The 23,179-nt window shown below is 38.9% G+C and overlaps 1 protein-coding gene across 4 annotated transcripts in view; it reads right to left on the bottom strand.

Moving 5' to 3' along the window:
• Positions 1 to 22,808, bottom strand: part of LOC117394746 (synaptosomal-associated protein 47-like) — a 28,377-nt gene extending 5,569 nt beyond the window's left edge. For 3 of the 4 annotated variants that reach the window (XR_009320314.1, XM_033993256.3, XM_033993257.3), the window contains exons 1-5: positions 22,507 to 22,808; positions 18,711 to 19,262; positions 16,090 to 16,586; positions 14,565 to 14,686; positions 2,634 to 2,802 (exon numbers count right to left, since the gene is read on the bottom strand). Coding sequence is in view for 3 of the 4 variants with exons in the window: in XM_033993256.3 (XP_033849147.1) it covers positions 2,656 to 2,802; positions 14,565 to 14,686; positions 16,090 to 16,586; positions 18,711 to 19,210 (1,266 nt within the window). In the remaining variant the exon portion in view is untranslated. The remainder of the gene's footprint in view (positions 1 to 2,633; positions 2,803 to 14,564; positions 14,687 to 16,089; positions 16,587 to 18,710; positions 19,263 to 22,506) is intronic. The other variant, XM_033993258.3, reaches the window with a different exon arrangement.
• Positions 22,809 to 23,179: the final 371 nt, after the last annotated feature.

Here is a 23,179-nt window from a genome sequence, read left to right as displayed (position 1 = left end):
TACACACTATTTAAATCTAATGCACCTGCTCAAATCAGCAACAGCCCACTGTCTTTCTTTCCTGAAAAACACATTGCATCACTGTTTTGAACACCACCCCAGCAGGACATATTTTTGCTATATAAACACATTAAATAAAAAACAAGCACACACATTGAACAAATCAACACTATCAAATGCATGCCAACTTTTTCAGCATGACTCAAATTCTGGTTTTCAGAAAGTTAAGATTATGGCAAAGATTCTATGACTTAAACTTTGTTTATAGCTACAGAAACCCATTAAGTGAAGGCAGTGAAGAAAAATAGTATATATCAAGTAACTACAAGTCATAATCGCCTAACCGCTAACATTTGTTTTTGATTTAGTGAAGTAATCCTCTTGACCACTTTACGATTTTCTCAATAGCCGTAATGTAAACCTTATCCAATTCAGTTTTTTAAGCAGGTAAATTGTCTCTGTAAAACATGCGCTGGTCAGTAACTAAGCAACTCTGTTGTGATCCAAATCTTATGTTATAGGGATATTACATGAATTGTATTCAGCATTACATCACTGCCCTAACAGGACACAACTCATTGGTGTAAATTCCACCCCATGAAAAAATTACTCTCCCACATTAATGTGTGGGTTTGTGGTACCAGACAAGAGGAATTTCTCCCTCTTCCTCATTGTGTCATCAGTCTATGTTGTCTTGTCTAAGACGTTAAGTTTAAAATGTCTAGTTCCTAAAGCAAGAATTACCTACATCTGGTTCGCGAGAAAAAAAAGCATTTACTATTATGCTTCATATTACATGTGTAATTGATAAATATGGTTTTGAAGGATGAACTCCTTGCCACAGCTGTGAATACCAAATCAGATACTGTGTCAGGATCATGAAAAAGCAGATCACCAAAAGCAGGAAGAAAGGTATTATTTTGTTCTTTTTCACTATGTCTGATTTATATGTTTTATACAGAGGAGACAAGTTAGAATGATGTAGTATTTTCGTTGATAAATGTTGGGCTGTACTGTAGGTTACAAACCAAACTGTGTTTTTCAAACTTCCATTTAACAAAATTTGTTTGGATATAGCCCTGTTCATCTGTTCGTGCATTTACAGAAAGCATTGGTACTATACTGTAAAACAATGTGCAGGTTTTGTTACTGCACAGTAGAGGTTTCTAGTATTGGATGCCTTGCCTCAAACACTAGCATGTACAAACACAAGCATATATGGCCCTAATATGAGAAGTGCATGCCTACTGTGGATATATTATATATATATATATATATATATATATATATATATATATATATATATATATATATTACTGTAGCTGTTTAAATGTACCGATTAGCAAAGGAGTGTTATACATGCAAAAGTACACGTGTGAGGTCAGTTTTAGTTTTGTGTTAATATGTAAATATGTTTTTACCCCTGTCCCTTATCATTATAAGAGAAACTGTGCTAAATGTGCAGGGGAATTTGCAGTATGTGGATGGCTGATTGTGTGTTTGTGTTTATTAATTACTAGGCAAGGTAAGCAAAGAGTGTGGAGGGGCAGCAGTGTGGAGTAGTGGTTAGGGCTCTGCTCTCTTGACCAGAGGGTTGTGGGTTCAATCCCCAGTGGGGGACACTGCTGCTGTACCCTTGAGCAAGGTTAAGGTGAAATAGAAAGCACTGCCTCACCTACTGTTTGTAACTGTAGGGACGAAGGCAAACAAATGGAAAATAATTCTACAGAATTGTACAGTAGACCTATATACAGATGAATTCCTCTTTTCCTTATGTGCAGACTTCCTTGTACATTAAAAAGAGATTTAAAACCAGTTAACAGCTGCTGCTGCTTCGTGACAGCTAATTCCTAAATTATTTCATCATAATTTTATTGAAACCGAACATAACATTTTTAACATAGTGTATAACATAAAACTTGGTCTATATCAACCTTATTAAGTTATATCACCAGCTAACACTGCAGGATGATTTTATTGTTTAGAAAAAACGCCCAACCAAATAAAGGTTCGATCTTTTTGTAAAATCCCTTGATTAAGAAGTGTGACTGATTATTCTATTGCAAAAATCCAGAATAATACAGCAAAAACAGATAATTTAACTGTTCAAACCCATTTTTACCAGTTACTTTTTACTATCTAAATTCTGATCAGGTCCTTAATATTTTTTTTTTTTGACACTGCAGGTCATGAGCAGGTATCCCAATGTAGTTTCATTGATCTACAGAATAAAACCAGTGTCTGTATACATGTACCTGATAGCACACTGCCTAAATACTATTGATAAAGCAGCACATTTTCTAATAAAATAAAATTCCACTGTCAGTTTGCTACATTCTGCTGTTAGTTTGTGCTTCTGTGCAATCATCAAAAAACCGTTTTAGTTTTAGTTGTAAGAATACATGCTTCATTCCCCTTTCAAAACTTGATTGCCATAAGAATATATGCTGCTCCTGTTTCATCTAGCATCAGTACGTCAACATCTCTGCTATAGCTCACAAATCAAAATATTACTTTAAAAATACTGTTTTTGTAATACTAATAACATTTTACAGGAAAACCATACAGGCTGATATTTTTCGAAATGAACAATGGTACCCTACATTAGCTCCTCCACATTTTTTTTTTTTTACCACAGGCTTATTGGCTGGGGGGCTACAGTAGCTTCCTCATGCGACGGGTGTGTTTGTCAATGTGTGTCGTTGCATGGTCCACGGAGGAAGTGATGATGTCTAAGGCTTCATCTTGCCGTTCCAATTCTGCCTCTGCTTCCAAGGCCAGGCTCTTCAGTTTCATGACCATCTAAAATGAATACAAATACACAAACAAATCAGAACAAGATGACTGAAAAATAAAAAAGTGGACAGGCCGTAGATAAAATCAAACCATACCCCTGTTCTCTCCAACAATAGAGGGAGGACTGAATTAACGTAATTGTCTGATACCCAGTTCAATTAGAGGTGCTTGCTTACCTGTTTTAGTGTTAGATGACTGTCATAAACAGGATTATCACGAATAATACAATTATCAATAAAACGTGTTGGGAACCTTATTTTCAAAAAGAAGACATCCACCATTAGAATAAAAATGAACAGTTTACCAAATTGACAGATAAACATGCCCGTAAATGACTACATTGCTATTTGAATTTGGCCCATGGCCTTGTCCATTGGAGCACATTAGCTGCCCTAATGCTTGCAAAATTATGATGAATAAAGTAAATTAACTAAATGAATCACTAATGCCAGCAGGACAGGACAAGAGGCACTTCAGGTCACAGGTCGGGTTTGATGATTAAGTATTTGATTAATGGGCGGATTCTCCTTTCAGAAATACAACTACGTTTCCAATTTAATTCATTTGTGTGTCCACCATTAGCTTGTATTACACAATGAGATCTCTTTGGAACACAGCCTATATCTATATCCTGCAAGTTGGAAACAGTTCCTTCCATGTTTCAGAAATATGCAGCTTTAATTGTTCTTTGTTGATGCAGGTTTTCATAGCTGCTTTTTTTTATTCAATTTATTCAAAATGTCTTTAGCTGGGTTCAAATAAGGTGATCGCAAAAAAACTTGATAATGTTTTTCTTTTTAGGTTAAGGTTTTAAAATCCTTTTACCACTATCAACTTTATAACTGGTCTCCCTTCTGTTGAAGATCTTTTAGCTCTGTGCTTGTATGTAATAACTGAATTTGTAAAGAAATACATACTTCAGAGAGAACTCTACAGATGAAAAGTTGCTGCTTCTGGTACGATTTCCATTACACGAGAGTAGATGTTAGAACTTCATGCTGATTTGAACTTGGCTCTTGCCAAGATAAGCACCAACTAAGACGTAGTTTTACAGTAAACTAATGTGATCCATATGTGTCTCCATCCATTTACGTTTCCTTCCATATGATGATGTAGATATCCTTCTGTCTGGTGTTAATGCCTGAAGTGTAATGCTGGCTCCAGGGATCAGCTTATTTTGCCTCCCTGGCGCATCAGCACACACAACGGCTGCAATGCTGGCTCTGGGGATCAACCACAGTGCGGCCTCCCCAGCGCATCAGCATGACAACCGTCTGGACTGAGCTAAGTAGGGTACATCTGTGGGTTCTTCAAGTGGGCACCTTCCATCCTCAGTGTTTCGTCGACTAGCCCACGACACCTCAAGAGGGCTCGACGGTGATTCTGGCGTCCCAGCATCACCCCCCTCCGTCCCCCACTCAACTCAGCCCAGCTTACTTACCTGTACATCAGCGTTTCTTTCTTTCTATGGTGCTTGAGATCCCCAGCCAGAATCTTTCCGTCTCAACCACAGCCAGTTGCTGCTCCTCTCTGCTGCTTCAGATAAGTTCTTCACTGTCCGACGTCACTGAATCCGACGTCTCTGAGAAACCGGGTTGTACAGTGTGCCACAAATCCTCGACAACCCACTTCCACTGGGTAAACCCGGACTCTCCATCCTTGCTGTTCCGCTTCAGTGGCTAGTTGAGCATACCGCAGTTTCTTCCTCTCATACGCCTCATCTACAGCATCCTCCCATGGCACTGTTAACTCTACCAGGTGAACAAGGCGTGCTGATCCAGACCACAAGACAATATCTGGTTGAAGGTTAGTGGTGGCAATCTCAGGTGGAAAAATGAGCCGTTGACCAACATCTGCCAGCATTTTCCAGTATCTAGCAGCTTCCAGTTGTCCTGGACGAGGATTGGTTTTAACACCTTTTGGTGGTTGCTCTCCTGGGCGGAGGAATGTTGTCTTTTGTGTGTAATGTTTTGATGGAACAGGTGGCAACTTATTGGTCATGTTACGCTTGTCTTCCAATGCTAAGGCCAAACATCGCAGCACCTGGTCATGGCGCCAAGTAAACCGTCCTTGGCTAAGAGCCACCTTACATCCTGTCAAAATGGGCCTTAATGTTGCAGGTGATGAACACAAAGGACATGAGGGATCCTCTCCTACCCAGAGGTTTAGGTTCTGTGGTGATGGGAGAACATCATATGTTGACCTGATGAGGAAACTGATCCTGCTCTGTTCCATTGACCATAGGTCTTGCCAGCCAATCTTGCGTTGTTCCACACTCTCCCATCTCATCCATTCTCCCTGCTTGGCCTGGGAAATGGCCTTTATACACCTCATCCTCTCCTCCTGCTTTTGCACCTCGTTGACTACCAGCTTCCTCCTTTGAGCTGGGGCTGCCTTGTGCCATGTAGGAGGAGCTGAACTAAGTCCAAGACCCCCTCTTCCATGCTGAACTTGCCCCATGATATCACCAATTCGAAGGGCAGCCTTTGCATCTTCCACAGCTTTCTTTGCCGCCCACTTTCTTCCAGTTTTCAACACAGGTGCTGCCTCCCTTACGCATTTATCGCGTGACTCTACTAATGTCATTTCCAGTCTGACCTTGGCGCCCTTAAACTCCTCGGTTAGAGCGGAGACTGGTAGCTGCAGTATTCCTTTACCATAAAGTCCCACTCTGCTGAGGCAGCGTGGAACTCCCAACCATTTCCTGATGTATGAACTGATTAAAGCTTCCAGCTTCTCTACTGTTGTCAAAGAAACCTCGTACACAGTCAGTGGCCACAGCAACCTCGGCAGTAGACCAAACTGAAAGCACCAGAGTTTTAGTTTGCCTGGTAGAGCGCAGCTGTCTATGCTCTTCAACCCTTCCACTGCTTGTTGTCTAACTTCTCCCACACGAACTGTGTCCTTTAGATCCCTGTCGTACCATCTCCCAAGACTCTTCACTGGCTTCTCAGACACTGTTGGTATTGCCTCACCATTAATGAAGAATGTTTTATCTACTACTTTGCCTTTAATTATAGAAATGCTCCTTGATTTAGTGGGCTTGAATTGCATTCATGCCCATTCAATGTTATTGGTTAACTTGCCCAATAACCGATTAGTGCAGGCTACTGTTGTAGTCATGGTTGTCATGTCATCCATGTATGCTCGAATTGGTGGTAGTCGCATTCCAGAAGCCAAGCGCTCTCCTCCTACTACCCATTTTGATGCCCTAATGATTACTTCCATTGCCATGGTAGAAGCCAGTGGAGAAATGGTGCATCCTGCCATTATTCCAACCTCTAGGCATTGCCATGTAGTGCTGAATTCTGAAGTTGAAAAACTAAATTGCAAATCTCCAAAGTAGGCTTTCACTAAATTTGTTATGTCATCGGTACACTGAAAAAATCAAATGCTGCCCAAAGTAGTTCATGTGGCACTGAACCATATGCATTAGCCAAATCACATGGAGGTCCTTCCTCTCCTTTTTAGCTGATTGAATTTGTTGCCAGATCACATTGATGTGTTCTAAGCATCCTGGGAAACCTGGAATGCCCGCTTTTTGTATTGAAGTGTCAATGAAGCAGTTCTTTAACCCTTTGCGGTCCATTTATTAATCGCGCGTCAGGCACATCAGGTCTAATTAATTTTCACACGCGCAGTTAATTTTAGACGCGCTGTTTAAAAGTATTTTTTTCCACAGTCAAACGGGTTTAAATGGCCCTGCACATCAACAAAGCACTCACTAGGCATCTCCAGCCTCGCCCCACCCTTTCATTTGCTATAGCGTTCACCTATGTAAGAAATAAATAATAATAATAATAATAATAATAATAATAATAATAATAATAATAATAATAATAATAATAGTCGTACATACCGATCGATCATCTCCAGATCACTCGTTTTATCACCAAACTCCTCAAAAAGCCCTTTTTGATTAAGTAAACGACATTTGCAGTTCATGAAACCATTTCCCACTGATTAAGAGAATGTTAGAAGTTGATTCTCATCTTCCAAAGCACTGTCAGACAAAGTGAATGCTTCTGAACACTCTTCAAGAAAAAGCTCTTAAACACATTCCTAAATATAGTCTTTAAAAGGGCCCAATACATGAGAACTGCCCTGCACTTGTTTGTTAACTATTGCCCTGGCTGCATTTGATGTCTGTACACTGGATAGACATCAAATGTCTACAGTATATCAACATGTATACATGTCATGCTACAGTATATCAACATGTATATATTTCATGCTAGTTGTGCATTTTAAATAAATAAATACAATTATTGTATGAATGTTTTGATGATAATAGTAATCAAGACTGGTGAAAAGCAGACAGAAACTCTCTTGCAGAGTATATACGGTGGGTTGACTTAAAACCAGCTCAATGATGGATTCTGATCATGTTAGGCTGGTGGTCACTGTTAAAATATAAATAAGCATACAAAATCCCACAGGACCATTAAAATGTGGTAGTCTAGGTCTGTAAAGGTAGTCGTTAAATAAGGTTTGATGGTTTATATATTTTTTTTATTGTTATTTTTAATTTCCTCAAGTCTATTTATTTATTCAACTCCATCTGGATCCCAAAAAGTGCTGGTCTTAATCAGTGTATGATACAGTTAATGGAACAATTTAAACAAACCAGTGATATGCCAAGCCAATTCTAATAAACACTCACCCCAAATCCCACCACGCGACCACAGTTACTAAACTAATATTATGATATCCTGACATATACACACACCCAATGACATTATGTCAGACTTCACCAGCCAGCAGACATGGGCACAGCTACAGACAACAGGAACTCTGCCAGACAAGGTTCTGGGCATTGCTGCTAATTCAATACAGTCCAGCAGACCACAGAGGTTAACTACAGCAAAGGATGGGCAACCCCTGATCAACATATTGAAATGCATGTAATCAATTTGCCTTGGCTGTAGTTGCATTAGAAAAAGGTAACAGCTAATCATGTAACCTATTGATGTCCAAAATATTCTAAAAACAAAAAAAAACAGACAGTGTTCCAGATCATGCCAGTAATTTACTGTGACAGATTTTTCATAAAACCAGGAAAAATAGGCCCCTATAGTTTCACATGTCCAGTGAAATTGCTTATTTCAAATGAACTTGTCCCTTATTATCATATCAGTAGAGCTAACCTTACACAGTACTGTAGAGGCAGTTCATTGGTAAGCAGTTCACTGATAAATGGAAATTAAGATTAAACACTCTTAAAATATTAAACACATTTAAACTAATGGTATTCATTAGAAGTCTACATTTAAATTTAAACATCACAATGCTGTACTGACTGTAAATACCAGTTGCAGAGGGCTGTTCTGATGAAGTGCATTCTTAAAATTGAAGATCAGATCACTTTACCGGGTCTTAACGTACTGGGAGAAAAAATCTATAGTGTTTTTTTGTTTGTTTGTTTTCTTCTTATTTCTAAGCAATATAGCTTGACCTACTTAGGAAAACCACCAGCTACAGGAATGATCCTGAATACAGAACCAGTTCCAGAACTGTAACAATATTTAAATTGTTTGTGGGAACCCCAAGTTCCAATTCTGGGAATCAAATGGGGCCACATACTTAGCACAGGTAACCAGAGTCTGAGGCAGATAGTTGCTATATTAGTCAGTTAGGCTATTTGTGCGCCAGCACGAAGCGCTAGCCAACCGAAGAGCCTCAAAACAAAAGAGCCGGGAGTCTGGCTGTGGGAGTCCAGCGAGGGGAGGCCTGCACCGAGAGGCTGTTGGAAAAGATCCGAACCTAATAGCGCTCTGGAAGACGCCATCTACTAGTCAGGTCCTGCTCCCACTGTGCCTATTTGTCTCGCCTGTCCTGCTATGACTGTCTCTCACATCCCTGTTCTGTCCTCTCACTCTCGTCCTCTGCCCTCTCTCCGCCGCTGGTCCTCCAAACCCTCTAACCTCATCCCTCTGCCTCTCCCCCGTTCGCACTCTCTCTGGTGCACTCTGGAACTGTCACTCTTCTGCTAACAAAGCTGATTTCATCTCTGCCTTTGCCTCCCAAATCTCTGTCGATTTCCTTGCTCTCACTGAAACCTGGCTGTCCCCTGATAACACTGTAACTCCTGCCGCCCTGTCCTCTCTCTACGTCCTGTCCCATACTCCACGTCTCACTGGACGGGGAGATGGGACTGGTCTCCTCCTCTCTCCCTACTTACTCTTTTCTGTGTCCTCCGACCTCTCCTCACTCTCTGTTAACACCTTTGAATTTCATGCTGTCTAACTAACCTCTCCCTGTCAACTCCTGCTAATTGTATTGTACCGTCGTCCCCTGGACCTCTTGCTCACTTTCTCGATGAACTCGGCTATCTACTCTCCTCCCTCCCCTCTTTGTTTACCCCAACTGTCCTATTAGGTGATTTCAATATCCATCTCTCCAACCCCAGCCACTTTGCCGGATTCCTCCCTCTCCTTCACTCCTTCAACTTCTGTCTCTCTCCATCCCCTCCTACCCACAATACTGGCCGTCAACTGGACCTCACCTTCTCCAGGGCCTGCCGCCCCTCCACCCTCTCCGTCACCCCCCTGGACCTCTCTGATCACTATTTCATCTATTTTTCTGTCTCTCCCATCTCTCCCTGCTCCTCCGACCCCCACTGTCACCTCTCACATTAACCTCTGCTCTCTCTTACCCTCTGTCCTTGCCTCCACTGCTCTCTCTCACCTCCCTCCTATTGACTCCTTCTCCCAACTCTCTGTAGACTCTGCTACCTCCATCCTCTTCTCATCCCTCACCTCCTCCCTTGACACCCTCTGTCCCCTCCCCAACCCTGGCTCTCCTCTGTGCTCTGCTCAGCAAGAACCACACTGCGATCTGCTGAAAAGAAATGGAAGAGAACCAAACTCCCTGCTGCCCTAGACCTCTACCGCTCCCTCCTCTTCTCCTTCTCCTCTACTCCTCTGCTATTCTTATTTCCAATCTATAATCCAAGCCTCCACTAACAACCCACGTAAACTATTCTCTACCTCCTCCTCCCTCCTCTATCTCCTCTGATGACTTTGTCTCTTTCTTCAACTCCACTGACTCCCGATCACCACTCGCATCCAGTTCAAGACTCTTGTACTCGCCTACAGATGCCTTGACCAGACTGCACCCAGCTACCTCCAGACCCTCATCTCTCCCTACACACCCACTCGACCTCTCCGCTCCTCCTGCAGTAGAAGACTGGCTGTACCTCCTCTACGCTCCCCTGCTTCCAGAGCCCGCTCCTGACCTTCCTACAGATGTCAGGACTGCCCAGTCCCTGACCACCTTCCGGTGCCTCTAAGACTCACCTCTTCAGACAGCACCTGTAGAACTCCTCTTTTCCCTCTGGACACTTTATCACTCTTCCTTAATGCGCTTTACTTGCACTTACCTGCTCCCTATTTTACTGCATTTAATCCTGTACTTTACAGAGTACTGTACTGTAATCTGCCACAAGTGTTATTAAATCTGTAGTATTTTGCATTTAATCGTATCCTGATGTAACTAACACTGACACTTATCTGCTCCGATATTGAATCGTATTTTGTCATATACTTGTACTTACTAGAACTGAAGTAATTGTATTTTATCCTGCTCTTAATTGTATTAATACTTGTACTGTGATTCTTGAAATGTATTTTTTGTTTACGACTGTAAGTCGCCCTGGGTAAGGGCGTCTGCTAAGAAATAAATAAGAAGAAGATGAAGAAGAAGAAGAACAGCTGTGATTAATGTCATGTTTATTCAATAACGAGACTTTGTTTACCATGTACTATTTGCATATTCTTTACAGTAAAATCCACAGATGTGTGTATAAACACTAATCCAATTTAGCACTGTAGGAAAATGGCTGTTACCACTGATGGATTAATATGGCACTTTACCTAGCTAAAATTAATTTGCTCCTCCAAAGATGTAGGCAATTTCTGTGTAAACAACTATGATTATAATGATGGCGTTTTTTTTTTTGATCAAATACTATTACTTTATTTAAATTAGGACTGTCAGTTAACACTAGAAGCCCGGCAGCAGTCATTTTGGCAGTTTTTGGTTCTAAAACGTGATTTTCTCCAGTCAGTCGTGTAACACATATGGGGCTGTGCGTTCGTGTACCTTTCTGTCCGTATGTATTAAATATTCTCACAAAGCATGAAATGCAGGAGTGCAGAAATAAAGGATATATTACATTATACCTAAAAGCCCCGGGAGCAGTCACATTGACTGCCACACAGAAAACAATTGTATTGTGATTATACAGAATGGTATTCTACTTTATTATTTACCAGTCGGCAATGTGTTTAGCTGTAATTAGATTAGTCTCTACTCTCTGCCTGAGTGAATGATTGTCAGTCTATTGTTTTTCAATCAGCCTTTTCAAAGGCTGGCACCTGCTTGCCATCTGTGCTGTTTTGGTCGGTCAGTTAGCATCGGGACTAGTGAAAATAAATACCAGAGACCGTGGAGTTTTACAACGCAAAAAAATATGGAGTTGATGTTTTGGATCAGGTGGCATGGAAGTAATTCGTGAAATCTGGCTCCCGGCAGTGGGCCTTTTCAGGTGTTTTACAATGTTTTGGACCAAGCAGCCATCAACTCCTGGGTACTTTAGAAAGAATGCAAGGAGAAGAATTTACCAAGGAGAGAATATATTTTACAATTAGCACAGGAACTTCGCAAGAAGCATTTGGAAAAGAGGGAGACTGCCAAGCGTGTACCCACAGCTGAAGCTGGCAACCTCGCTGAGAGCAGCAAGAGACGCCAATGCCAGGTTGGCAAGTGCAATAAAAATAAAACTTCGGGCAGCTGTGCCCTGTGCAGAAAGGAGGCGTGGAGAAGCGCATTATCTGTATTGATTGTGAACAGCCTTAGATTCAAGGTAAAAGAATACTATTTTGTCGAAAAAAAAGAAAAAAAGAAAAAAAAATTAGATTTTTTTTTATACTGTAAAATGTTTTCTTCTAAGTTTATTAATCTACGTTGTTTAGTTGCTTTTGCGCATCCGATAATAAACGGATTGCTGTTAAAAAGTTAAAAATGTATTGCTATCGTTTCAGTTTTATAAATATGTAAGTTGAAAACTGATGTCTGTTCAGGTGTTTATTTACATTTTCTTGTTTTGATTATTAATATTATTTATTTCTTAGCAGACGCCCTTATCCAGGGCGACTTACAATTGTTACAAGATATCACATTATTTTTACATACAATTACCCATTTATACAGTTGGGTTTTTACTGGAGCAATCTAGGTAAAGTACCTTGCTCAAGGGTACAGCGGCAGTATCCCCCACGTGGGACTGAACCCACAACCCTCTGGTTAACAGTCCAGAGCCCTAACCACTACTCTACACTGATTTGTAAAATCAGTTTGGTTGTTCAGATGTTTATGAAACATACTCAATAAAAATTAAAAAAAACGCATTACATCCGACTGTTTCTCCTTTCGTTATACTATTTACAGTGTTTTGAATACAGCCGTCAGAAAGACTGCTGTGGGGCTTCTAGGTATGTGTATATCTCCGGTCCTTCTAGTGTTAAGCCTCCAAATAGCAATCGATTAATATCGTTCGAATAAATATAGATGATTGTACCAGGCTATAGGGCTCATCCTGCACTCCACGTGGAATTATAAGTGAAAGATTGTGCACAACAACTGAATGCGATGGGTAATTACGCGTTGGTAGCGTCAGGAGAAGAGAGGAAAAAAAAAACACAACATTCGCAGCAAGCCTAAAGCAAGTTTAACATACTACAGGAGTGTTACTAGAATATTTATTCTAAACAGATTACAGTACTTGGAATGTAATCTATATAAACTAGACACGAGTTTATGAAAGCCATCTTTTTTTATTCAGTGACAACTGCAGCACGCATTGCATCTTGTTAATACTGTACCACCTAACCTTCACTATCTGTGAAACACACAATGTGGAAATCCCTGCCTAAAACATAATAATAATAATAATAATAATAATAATAATAATAATAATAATAATAATAATAATGAGAAATTGATTTACTTACCACAACATGCACACCCGCTATAGATCAAGCTGATCGTTAATCCAAAATTGCATTTAACATCACTGATCTTTTTTTTTTGTATTTTTTTTATTAACGTTAAACAATTGTATCCGAACTAGACAAATGGATCTGTGTAAACTGATCGTGGCAGAAATGTGATATTAATTTATAATTATTTTATAGATTTTTTGCTTCACTAACACTGAGCATGGGAGCTGCAGCATGTTATCTCTATCATGTTACAACTGAACACAATGAGAGGTGCAGTCATCAATTCCAGACACAACACTTGCAAAATATTTAAAATATAAACATGCTGATTTCATTGTAGTCATCAGCTGCATAGATTAACCATTCAGCAGAATGTGGCAACAAACAAGTGAGTACAGACATTACATAGCAAGTTGTTGTATTTTAAGCAGTTGAATATGATAGCAACCAACTTGCTCCTGAAGTGGCACCCAACAATTGGATTTGGCAACCATTTAGTTATTTTTTTGGCCAATAAGCCATTGGCTCCTAAGGCAACAACTCTCTGGAGCTGATTTGTAATTTTGTTTTAAATAAATTTATTTTAAAGAATAAACAGAAAACAAAAGCAAAACAGGCTGTGAAAGCTTATTTGACCAAAAGTGTCGTGAAGACACTGCCGATACCCAACCATACTTGCTGGTACACAAAAACAAAGCATTGTAAAGAGCATGCAAGTACAATATAGTCACATACATGGTAAAGCAGTAGCACATATTCTTGAATATATTAATACATTACTGAAATATATAGTTTTTTATGTTCCTTGGTATAACTGTGCAAATTCCAAGGATATATTGTTTTCAATAAAGCTTTCTTTTCCACGGTAACAAAATATACAGATGATGTGGAATTAGCTGGGACCCACAATGCCCACTTGTACTGTGTCTGTGCTGCCAGCTTGCAGATCTCTGATGGACCTAACAGGGTTTATTTTTTTCAGTACAGAGAAACGTTATTAATCAAAGCTTGGTCCAATTGCTTAGGACGGTTCTTAATTCAGTCTGGGTGCCAGGAGGCAGTTCGCTACAAACAGGAGTCTTTGTGCAGAAAAATAACCAGGAGACTTGGAAAAAATGTCAAGTAATATTATATTTTTTCCCTTGCCTGTAAAACTGCTGGTGCTGCAACAAAATGGGAATCCTTTTCCTTTTAAAAAAAACATTTGTTTACAGCCATTAACCAACATAGGATGCCCCAGCAGACTGCTGTTTAAGAGTCTGGGATTATTTTACAAGGAAGATGTTTAGTCTGAATAGTGCTGTCCTCATCATCATATAAGTGTAATAGCCAAAACAAAATTCTACTTTACTTAGTTTCTTATACGATTTCACTTTTGAATGCATGTTTTGATGTTGGTATGGTATTATATTGTGTTACCTGGGTGTACAGAAAACAATACATAATGTGTCAAGGGTTAAACCAGAGCAGCATAATCTTACAATGTACCAACTACCACTGAGAGAAATGCATTACGTTGCCTTAAATTGTACACAAGGGATCTTTATGTCTAAATTATGCTGACGTTAATAAAGGAAGTGCCAGGGAACAGGAAAGGTGGTCTTTCTAGACAGGGGGTGTTTATACAAAATTTTGCTTTGAAAACAGGTTTCTTTGTATTCACATGAATAGTAATTTTAATGTTGTTATTTTTCTAAGTTGCATTTTTGACCATCTGGAATTTAACCACGCACACACCCTTTTTCAGAACAATAACCACTGTACCTGTTTGAGCTCCTGGGCTTCTGAGTCGGACACAGGAGGCTGTAGCACCTGCACCTGCAGCTTCGCTTGTTGCTCTCCAGGTTGAGCCTCGGACAGTCTAATACAGTCAATGAAGCCACTGGCTGTAAAAGAAAAAATTTAGGGCACATGGTATTGCTGCCGATTCCATTGATGATCTTCTTGTTTCTTCTTTGTCCTTTTCTCGGCTTTAAACTTAACACTAGCACTGCACCCAGTCCTGCGTTTCAGAACTTCCCTGGTTTAAGTACATTATTGAAATGACCAGGTGCCAGGAGTATGAACAATGCTAATACTGGAAAACAAGTTATTCATTTTTTTGTGATATGTACTCTACTGTTTTGAAGTCACTGCACTTCAGAAATCAGAAGTGCTCTATAAATAGCTATGTAAGCTATTGGGAGATATTCATGTTGTTCTTTTTGTAATAGAATCATGAAACAAATAGTTAAAAACAATGTTTTCGGGCCTTATATAGAAAAATCTATTAAAGTATTAATTGCATTATTTTTCATATTCTACATTGTACCTGTACTTGGATGTGAGATTAACCTCCTATTTAATGGTAAGGAAAGTGTTCCCAGGGAAACGTTGCATTTTTAATGGTGAGGAAAGTATTCTCAGGGAAATGTTGCTCGTACCAGGTGTTGCTGCAAACAAGCATCTACTATACTGTGGATTACATTTTAATGGTTTCTTTATAGTGTTCAGCATTGGACTGGGGCCAGATTATTGCATATAAATTGGATTAAAATAAGGCAAAAAGTATGAAGCTTTTTATTTATGGATATAGTGTTCCCTAACTAGTTGACAAAGTTAACACTAGCCAATATTTTCAGCACAACACAATACTCTAGAACCAGATGACACAGTCGCAAATAAAGTGGAGACAGACTAACTGCGGTGCTTTATAATGCTCTGATGTTGTAATTTCTTGGAAAACTTTGGGTTGGTATATGAAATATAACAAATGTGACAAGTTGCTTGTCCAATAGTGCCATCTGTTGGACCACACGAGGACTCAACATTTCATTTTTTTGTACAGCTGTTTTCAGAATAAACTTAGCTATTAATCAAATAACATAAAAAAGCAGTTATGTAAACAGTATAGTAATATACTTAAGATATACACAGAACTACAAAGGTTTGTTAGGAAATAGAGGAATTAATGGCATGTTGGAAAATACCAGAAAACTTAAAACCTCCGGCTATGGCCAAAAGTTTTGCATCGCATAGAATTTGGGGATAAACAAAAAAAAAAAAAAGATATCGCAAACGTCTACTAGAAAGCCATACTAGTAGCACATTATTTCATGTTCGATTTCAAAATGTCACATTTTTCAATTTTGTCAGTTTTTCATTAAGTATATAGAGAACTACAAATCAGTATGTAATTCAGTATGTTAACGTAACATTATTCAGCAGGTTTCATTTGACTTTATGAAACAAAATACGTTAATTCTATAGGGTGATGCAAATCTTTTGGTTATAGCTGTACAGTAGTTACCTGTATTCCACATTGAAGTTTCTAGATCGGAGGGAGATTGTTCAGGGGTGCTTTTGAACGCTGAATAATCAGGCATAAACTCGATTTTCTTCTTGTACTGCATTTCCAGAATGGAAAGCACTTCAGGCATCTTAGCTGACATCAGCCTGTATCTGATGTCTGGCTTCCCAATGAACCTCTGCCGGATGCTGAGCTCAAAAGGGGTGTGAACCCGGATATCATCCACCTCCTCCCTCTGGTATCTGTGCACGTGCTGAGAGCTAGAGTCACTGATCTCCAAGGCTGAAACCAGCACTGTTAGTTTCCCTGGTTTGAGGTTTGAGTCCTCGCCTTTGGAGAAGATCACTGGAATTTTAGTAATGACTCCTTCTTTCCCAGGGCCCTTTTTAGCTGAGGCACAGGCAGAGGCCTCATGCTGGATTTTCGCTTCCTGTTGGCTTCTCCAAGGAAGTTTACCAAAGGGCCACCAAGGGGGGGACTCCAACTCCGACAGCAACCTGGCACAGAAGGGCAAAAGAACATTAAAGACTAAATAGCTTAAAAAGCCGAGTTAAAAGACCACTACGCCACATTAGTTTCTACAATACAGAAACTAAACACAATGTAAGTGAATTTTGCAACTAGTATATTTAAAATTAATCTTATATTCTATAGTATGGCTAGATGTTCACTTTTTAAGGCAGTAGTGAGGATTTGCTACCTGCTTGGAAAGTAGGTAGCAAAATGTTCTTATTCAATAGTGGTTTTTTTCGACTAATAATTAGGGGTTTTAATCGATTAAAGATTAATCGATTAATTATGCCTGTGGGTGTTAATCGATTTAAAAAAATCATTGATTGAATAATCTAATCTACCCATGTGCTGTAGCAAAAGGCAGCGTGTGAGAAAAAAATCTAGAAAGATGGCCGAGAGTACTTCAAAAGACGGTGGCAAACAGGTTACAGGGAGATATACACAACATTTTGCCATAGCTCAGAACAGTGTTTTTTAGAGGTTATTAGGGGAGCGCCAAGACCTGACTGGAAAATACATTTTTCTGACTTCCTGGCAATTGTAAAAGCTCCACAGTAAATGGCAGACTCAGTGAGTCTCCAGGATGACTGACTCTATCAATTATCCAGGCAGGGATCATGTTTAATCTGACCAACCCCCGTCCACAGAGCTTGTGTCGTTTCAGACCTATTAGCTCAGTGCCAATGTCGCCCAGCACTCCTTCATTTGAAAGTGTAGCCGCGGCGGGTTTTAATATCAGATACAATTTGTTCACAAATAAAATAAAAATCTAGATTTAGATACAGCTTCAGTTTATAAATAGGGTGGGGGGGGCTTAGCTTTTAGTTTCATTTACGAGGTTTGCTGCGTGCAGAATGCAGAAAACGAGGGTGAACATTTTATTAAACCAATCTTTAATAAAATATTTAATAAAGTTACAAAAAAATAAAAAAAGCTGGACAAACAATACTATTACTATTCGTAACTGCATTAACATTATTTAAAGACTAGTCACAGGTATACTGTAATAACAATACTGTAATAATAATAGTACAATCTTGCATTTACAGGGTTTTGCTGTGAAACAATTAAACAGGCTTTTAAATCCTTCATGTCCTTACATTCTCAAGTGGAATGAAGAACGAGAAAATGAGAGCACAATATTTAAGTGACTAGTTTTTTGTATTGGTGTTAATACAATTATGAATAGTGATTGTAATAAGGTGTATCCATCTTAAATATATATTATAATTTTATTTTACTGTTTATTAGAGGGAGGGACAGCAAAAAAAATCTCTGAAGGGGAGCGCAGCAAAGTTTGGGAACCACTGGCTCAGAAGGAAGGAAAAAAGACAACATGCAAGATTTGTTCTTTGGGGCTTTCCTTTCACTGCAGTTTATCTTACCACCTGAGTCGCAAGTAAGTTGATTTTTCTTTTAAACAATGTATTTTACTAGTTAATCTTTACCAGTCTTAATAATGGCATATTCAGCTAACTAAATTAAACTAAAACAAAATAGCATTCAATTCAGTAAATTACCTGTTAGTTTAAAGTTTATACGCAAACTGGCCCGACATATTCAACACAGTATTGGTTGTAGTACAGCTGCTAATTTACACTAATGCATGGCACTGTATTTTATGTATTATATTAAAAGAGTTGCTTTGGCTAACTTCAGATTACATGCAACTAAACATTTTCATTTATTGTTAAATTGAAGTTGCCTGTAAAACATTAGGTGCCATTAATAAATGTTTGCAAAAAATAGCATTAATACCAAGTGTTACTTTGAGTTGTCTTTCACTACAATTGCATAGCGCAAATGGGTGTGATTCATTAATCGTCCAGATGGGGTGATTAATCTATTAAAAGAAAATGCCAATATTAAAACCCCTAATAATAATTATATATAAAAATAATTTTAAAAAATGAACACCTACCTACTGTTTTAAATAGACTCAATATCCCAAACTATCACATAGTAGACCTACTTTCCAGGTAAACACACTTGGGAGTTCCAACTCCAGTAAGAAAGGCTTTGTATTTTAAAAAGCCAAAACTGTCAAACTACTGTCTTTGACCATAAGGCACAATGGGCAAGTAACTTATAAGTATAGCTTTACATACTTGTCTGCCACATCTGAATCAGATTCAATTTTGTTCAGTCCCACCATGATGTTGTCAAACTGCTCCCCCTGGAGGTGCAGCACTTTCCCAGTGTCCTCCAGTCTCTTCTGAGAGCCGGACACCAGCCCGATCAGTTCCTTCCCTTTGCTAGTCTGGCTCTCAGAGGCATCCACCCCAACAGCAGCTCCAGAGCCCAGCAGCTGCTCCCTCCAGAAGTGCTCGAGCACATTGAACACCACTGCCCGGCTGGGCTGCAGGGAGCTGAACCAGTGCTTAACGTTCCCTTCCATGATAGTGAGAGAGCTGAATATGAAGCTGGAAGATTCCTTTTTTATCTCACTGATTCTGAAGAGCCTGAAGCTGGCCAGGTTCTCTCCATCCTTGCTGGCTGTAAACCTTAGAGACTTCGGAGTCAAGGACAAGGTGCCGCAGACCCATCGCTTTTCGTTGCTTACGTAGTACGAGCATGGCCAACTGTGAATGGAGATATCCTTGCTCATCTCCGATGACTGGGGATTTCCGCTTTACCAGATTTCCTGCCTAATGGCTGTCCTGCAGATTAAAAACAAATTTAAAAAGCAACTTTGTTTGGGTGTGAATTATCAGTTATCTTAACAAATGTGTTGTTCTTGTTGTTCAGATTCACAGCATCTTTTTCTGCTTCTAGTGACAGTTTTAAAACTTAGTTAACGCTCCCCTGAGGCTTCCACGCACATCTGGTACACATCTGGTATTTCTGAACACAGGCACAAAGTTTTTGGAACATGGCAATATCTATACGAGAATAGTAACTGAGTGGGGAGGTCTCATCATAGTTTAATACATAACAATAAAGGATATCCTAACTTCTACCTATTTTATGGTAGGAGCCAATCCATGCAATATACTGCACAATTTTTAGGATTCTAATTCAGACCAATACTATTTACTGTACTTGAATTATGCAGATCAGACGATCAGAGCAGACTGTATGTGGGTCCTTCCGTGACAAATCAGGACACTTACTAGGCGGCTGGTATTAAATTCGGCAGATTTGATACCTTGGGGGGTTTGCCACACAGTTTTGGATTTATACTGTAATCTAAAAAACATTCAATAAACGTTTACTTAATGAATTGTGTCTGCTAAAACAGTATCTCATTTACAGTAACTCATTATAACACCTAAAATGGCACTGCAGCAACTTGGAGAACAACAAAGAAGGCCTTCTAAAAACCAGTTACAGTATTTATCGTTTTTATATGGCCCTTAATTTTAAGGTACTGGTAAACTTAAATGATAAGCATTTGCTATCTTTCAGTTTTAAAACTTAGCTATGGTTCACATCATAGCACAGTGGAATGATAACCGTCTTGCAGTTATTGTCGGACAGTACTGTCACGTGTAAAAACTTAAAAAATAAGGCCAAAATGAAAATGCTTTAATTTACTTCAAAATCATTTCAAACTGATTGATAGCCTAGCAAGCACTGGCAAAATCAGCTCAGTTTTATACAGTGCAGAACTAATTTATTTTAATGTTTTGTTTTGTTTATGGACTTTGCGATAACTGCAAGATGGGTGTCTTAACAATGTATAACAATCAACCATTGTGTTACAGATATTCTTACAAGTCTGACACAATGTTTATAATACGTTGTTTTTTTTGTTTTTATGGGTTGTTTTTTTTCAAAAATCCTAATAGTTTGGGAAGCGATTTAATTTGTAATCCAAGCTGCAAAAAATGAATGAAGCCTTTCTTCAGCTGTGCATATGCAGTGAATCATTATCGTGTAATCTGTGCTTATTTTCGTTATTACTGATATTCTTATGTTTTATTAACGGAAATGGAGATGCATTACTATTATTGTGTTTTGAGTTATTCTGTTTATGCTGCTACTTTATCTGAGCTATTGTTTATACTCGATCAGACTGTGAGTGACTTGAATCTCCCGTATTATTATTATTTATTATTTCAATGGGGCTTCGTCGTTACACCATATAGACAAACAATGTGCCGTATACAAGCAATATACGGTATATACACACAGAAATTAGATATTGTAAGTACACAGAGAAGATAATTGTACATAATAAGGTAGACATTTTATGTAATAGATGTTGGGTTTACTGAAAATGTTAAATGTTATTGTTTAAAAACAAGGCTTTTAAAACAGATCATTTTAATGTTTTTCTTCTAACCCCATATAAGGGAATCTGCCCCCTCACCCTTGTGCACCACCAAAAAATGTACAAACCCTGCACCGTTACATATATAAACATAAAAAAAAACAACAAGGCTGAAGTTGGCTTCTTATCACCTGTTCCTTATTCGCTTGTTTCTTATTCGCTGTTTCTTATTCAGACTTTGATCTGATCCAAACGGAATGATTGGTTTTGTATTTAAGGAGTTAAATCACATTGGGCTGCAAATTTATCTGTGGATATTTATAGAGGGGCAACTCCTAAACAATATTAATTTGTTTTTTGCTCAGCCCAATACTGATTTCAGGGTTAAAGCAGCAGACAAACATGGCACAGATAGCGAGTTGGCATGTTATCCAATTAATGGAAATTGAATAAGTAACTGGGGTATTTCAGGGGTTAAATCGCTTTGGGCCACTTATTTCAAAGTTGATTCGTACACAGGGGGAACCCCTCTACGTCCCCCATGTGTATTTATCCCAGACCAAAACAGATTTTGATACACAAACAGCAGGCAAACATGGCACAGACATCAAGCTGACATGTTATTGAATAAGTAACTGGGGTATTTCAGTCATTAAATCTCTTTGGGCCACTGATTGCAAAGTTGATTCTCACACAGGGGGAACCCCTCTATGTCACCAAACAAATGAATATTGTTTAGGCGCTGCCCCTCTATAAATATCCAGAGATATTTTCAGCCCAACGTGATTTCAACCCCTTAAATACACTGTTACTTATTCAATTATAATACATGTGTGCCAGCTGAAATCAGTGTTGGGCTGAGCAAAAAAGAAATTAATATTGTTTAGGAACTGCCCCTCTATAAATATCCGCAGAGAAATGTTCAGGCCAACGTGATTTTAACCCCTTAAACACACTGTTACTTATTCAATTCTAATACATTGGCATGTGTGCCATGTGTGCCAGCTGTTTTGACCCTGAAATCAGTGTTGGGCTCAGCAAAAAACAAATCTATATTGTTTAGGAGCTGCCGCTCTATAACTATCCATATAGAAATTAGCAGCCCAACATGATTTAACCCCTTACATACAAAGCAAAAAATAAGTCAAACTAAACTCATCACAGCCGCGATCAGTCAGTGGTCCAAAACTAGGACAACTGCTGCATCGCGTCTGGTGGGTAGCTGCCTTTACTTTATAACACTCAAGCTAACTGAACATTTTGGATGATAAGCTTTGGCTCAGTTCAGACTTTCCGCAAACTGAAAAATGGGGATGACACGCCGTAATTGCTGTGTTGCAATAGCATTTCTAAATGAGTGATTTGATCAATGCCGTCCTTAATTATCACTGGATTAGCTATTTTTGCTTTTAGCTGCTTACAATGGCTGATCTCTGAACAGTTTGCTTCTGAACACAACAATAAACTGCTGGCCAGTCTGTAATCCCAGTTTGCTACAATAGTCTGTTTAGCCTAGCCCTAATCGGTCCACCTCTTCCTCGTTGCTGACTATTTTGTATTATAATTAGCTGCAGCTGCTATATTTGTCTACAAATTAATGTTATCATCATGCAATTATGAAAAACAATATCGCCATTTGATGTTATAAAATAATACAAAGAGCTGATGATTTCATATGTGTTACCCACCGTAAACAATTGTGTTTTGATCTGTCAGTGAAGTCTTGCATTATACATTTTGTTTCTTCTATCGATTTGATCGTGTTTTTGTTCTTTTATTTTATCAAACACATTTTGCAGCTGTTACTGACCGCCCTTTCACGGTATTTCGAATGTATAGTACAAATTATCAATTATTTAAATTGCGTTCTTCTTGTCTTGTGTTGATTCATTGCTTTGCTTCTTTCGACAGTGTCAGTGTTCTGTCACAATATTTACAATCCGGCCTTGCAAGAATCTCACTTCCGCTGTGACAGTATTTTGATTGCGTTCTGTACCCAGCGCTTGCTGCGCCGGTTGCTCATTGGAAGCTGTCTTTATGACGTCACACGCAGCTTCTCGAGAAACGCCTTCTCCAAACTTTATAGCACTGCAGACATTTTCAACGTCTTGTCCAATATTTACATTTGTCTGGGTTATCAACTTATACAGTGTCGGTTTTATGTAATTGATTAACATTATTGTAACATTTAGTACATTATGTTTGTTTTAATAATTTATTTATTTATTTAATATAGCGTTGAGGCTGTTCACGGATTCATTGCTTCTGCTAACAAGGGGCAGCAGTAGTTTTAGTGGTTGCTTGCATTACAAATAGCAGGCCATTAGTGATCTCTGAATCGTCTCTTTGGTTCACAGTCGC

Source organism: Acipenser ruthenus, chromosome 3, assembly GCF_902713425.1.
Source record: "Acipenser ruthenus chromosome 3, fAciRut3.2 maternal haplotype, whole genome shotgun sequence".
In the NCBI taxonomy this organism is placed as follows: Eukaryota; Metazoa; Chordata; class Actinopteri; order Acipenseriformes; family Acipenseridae; genus Acipenser; species Acipenser ruthenus.
This window is presented reverse-complemented; position numbering and strand designations above follow the sequence as displayed.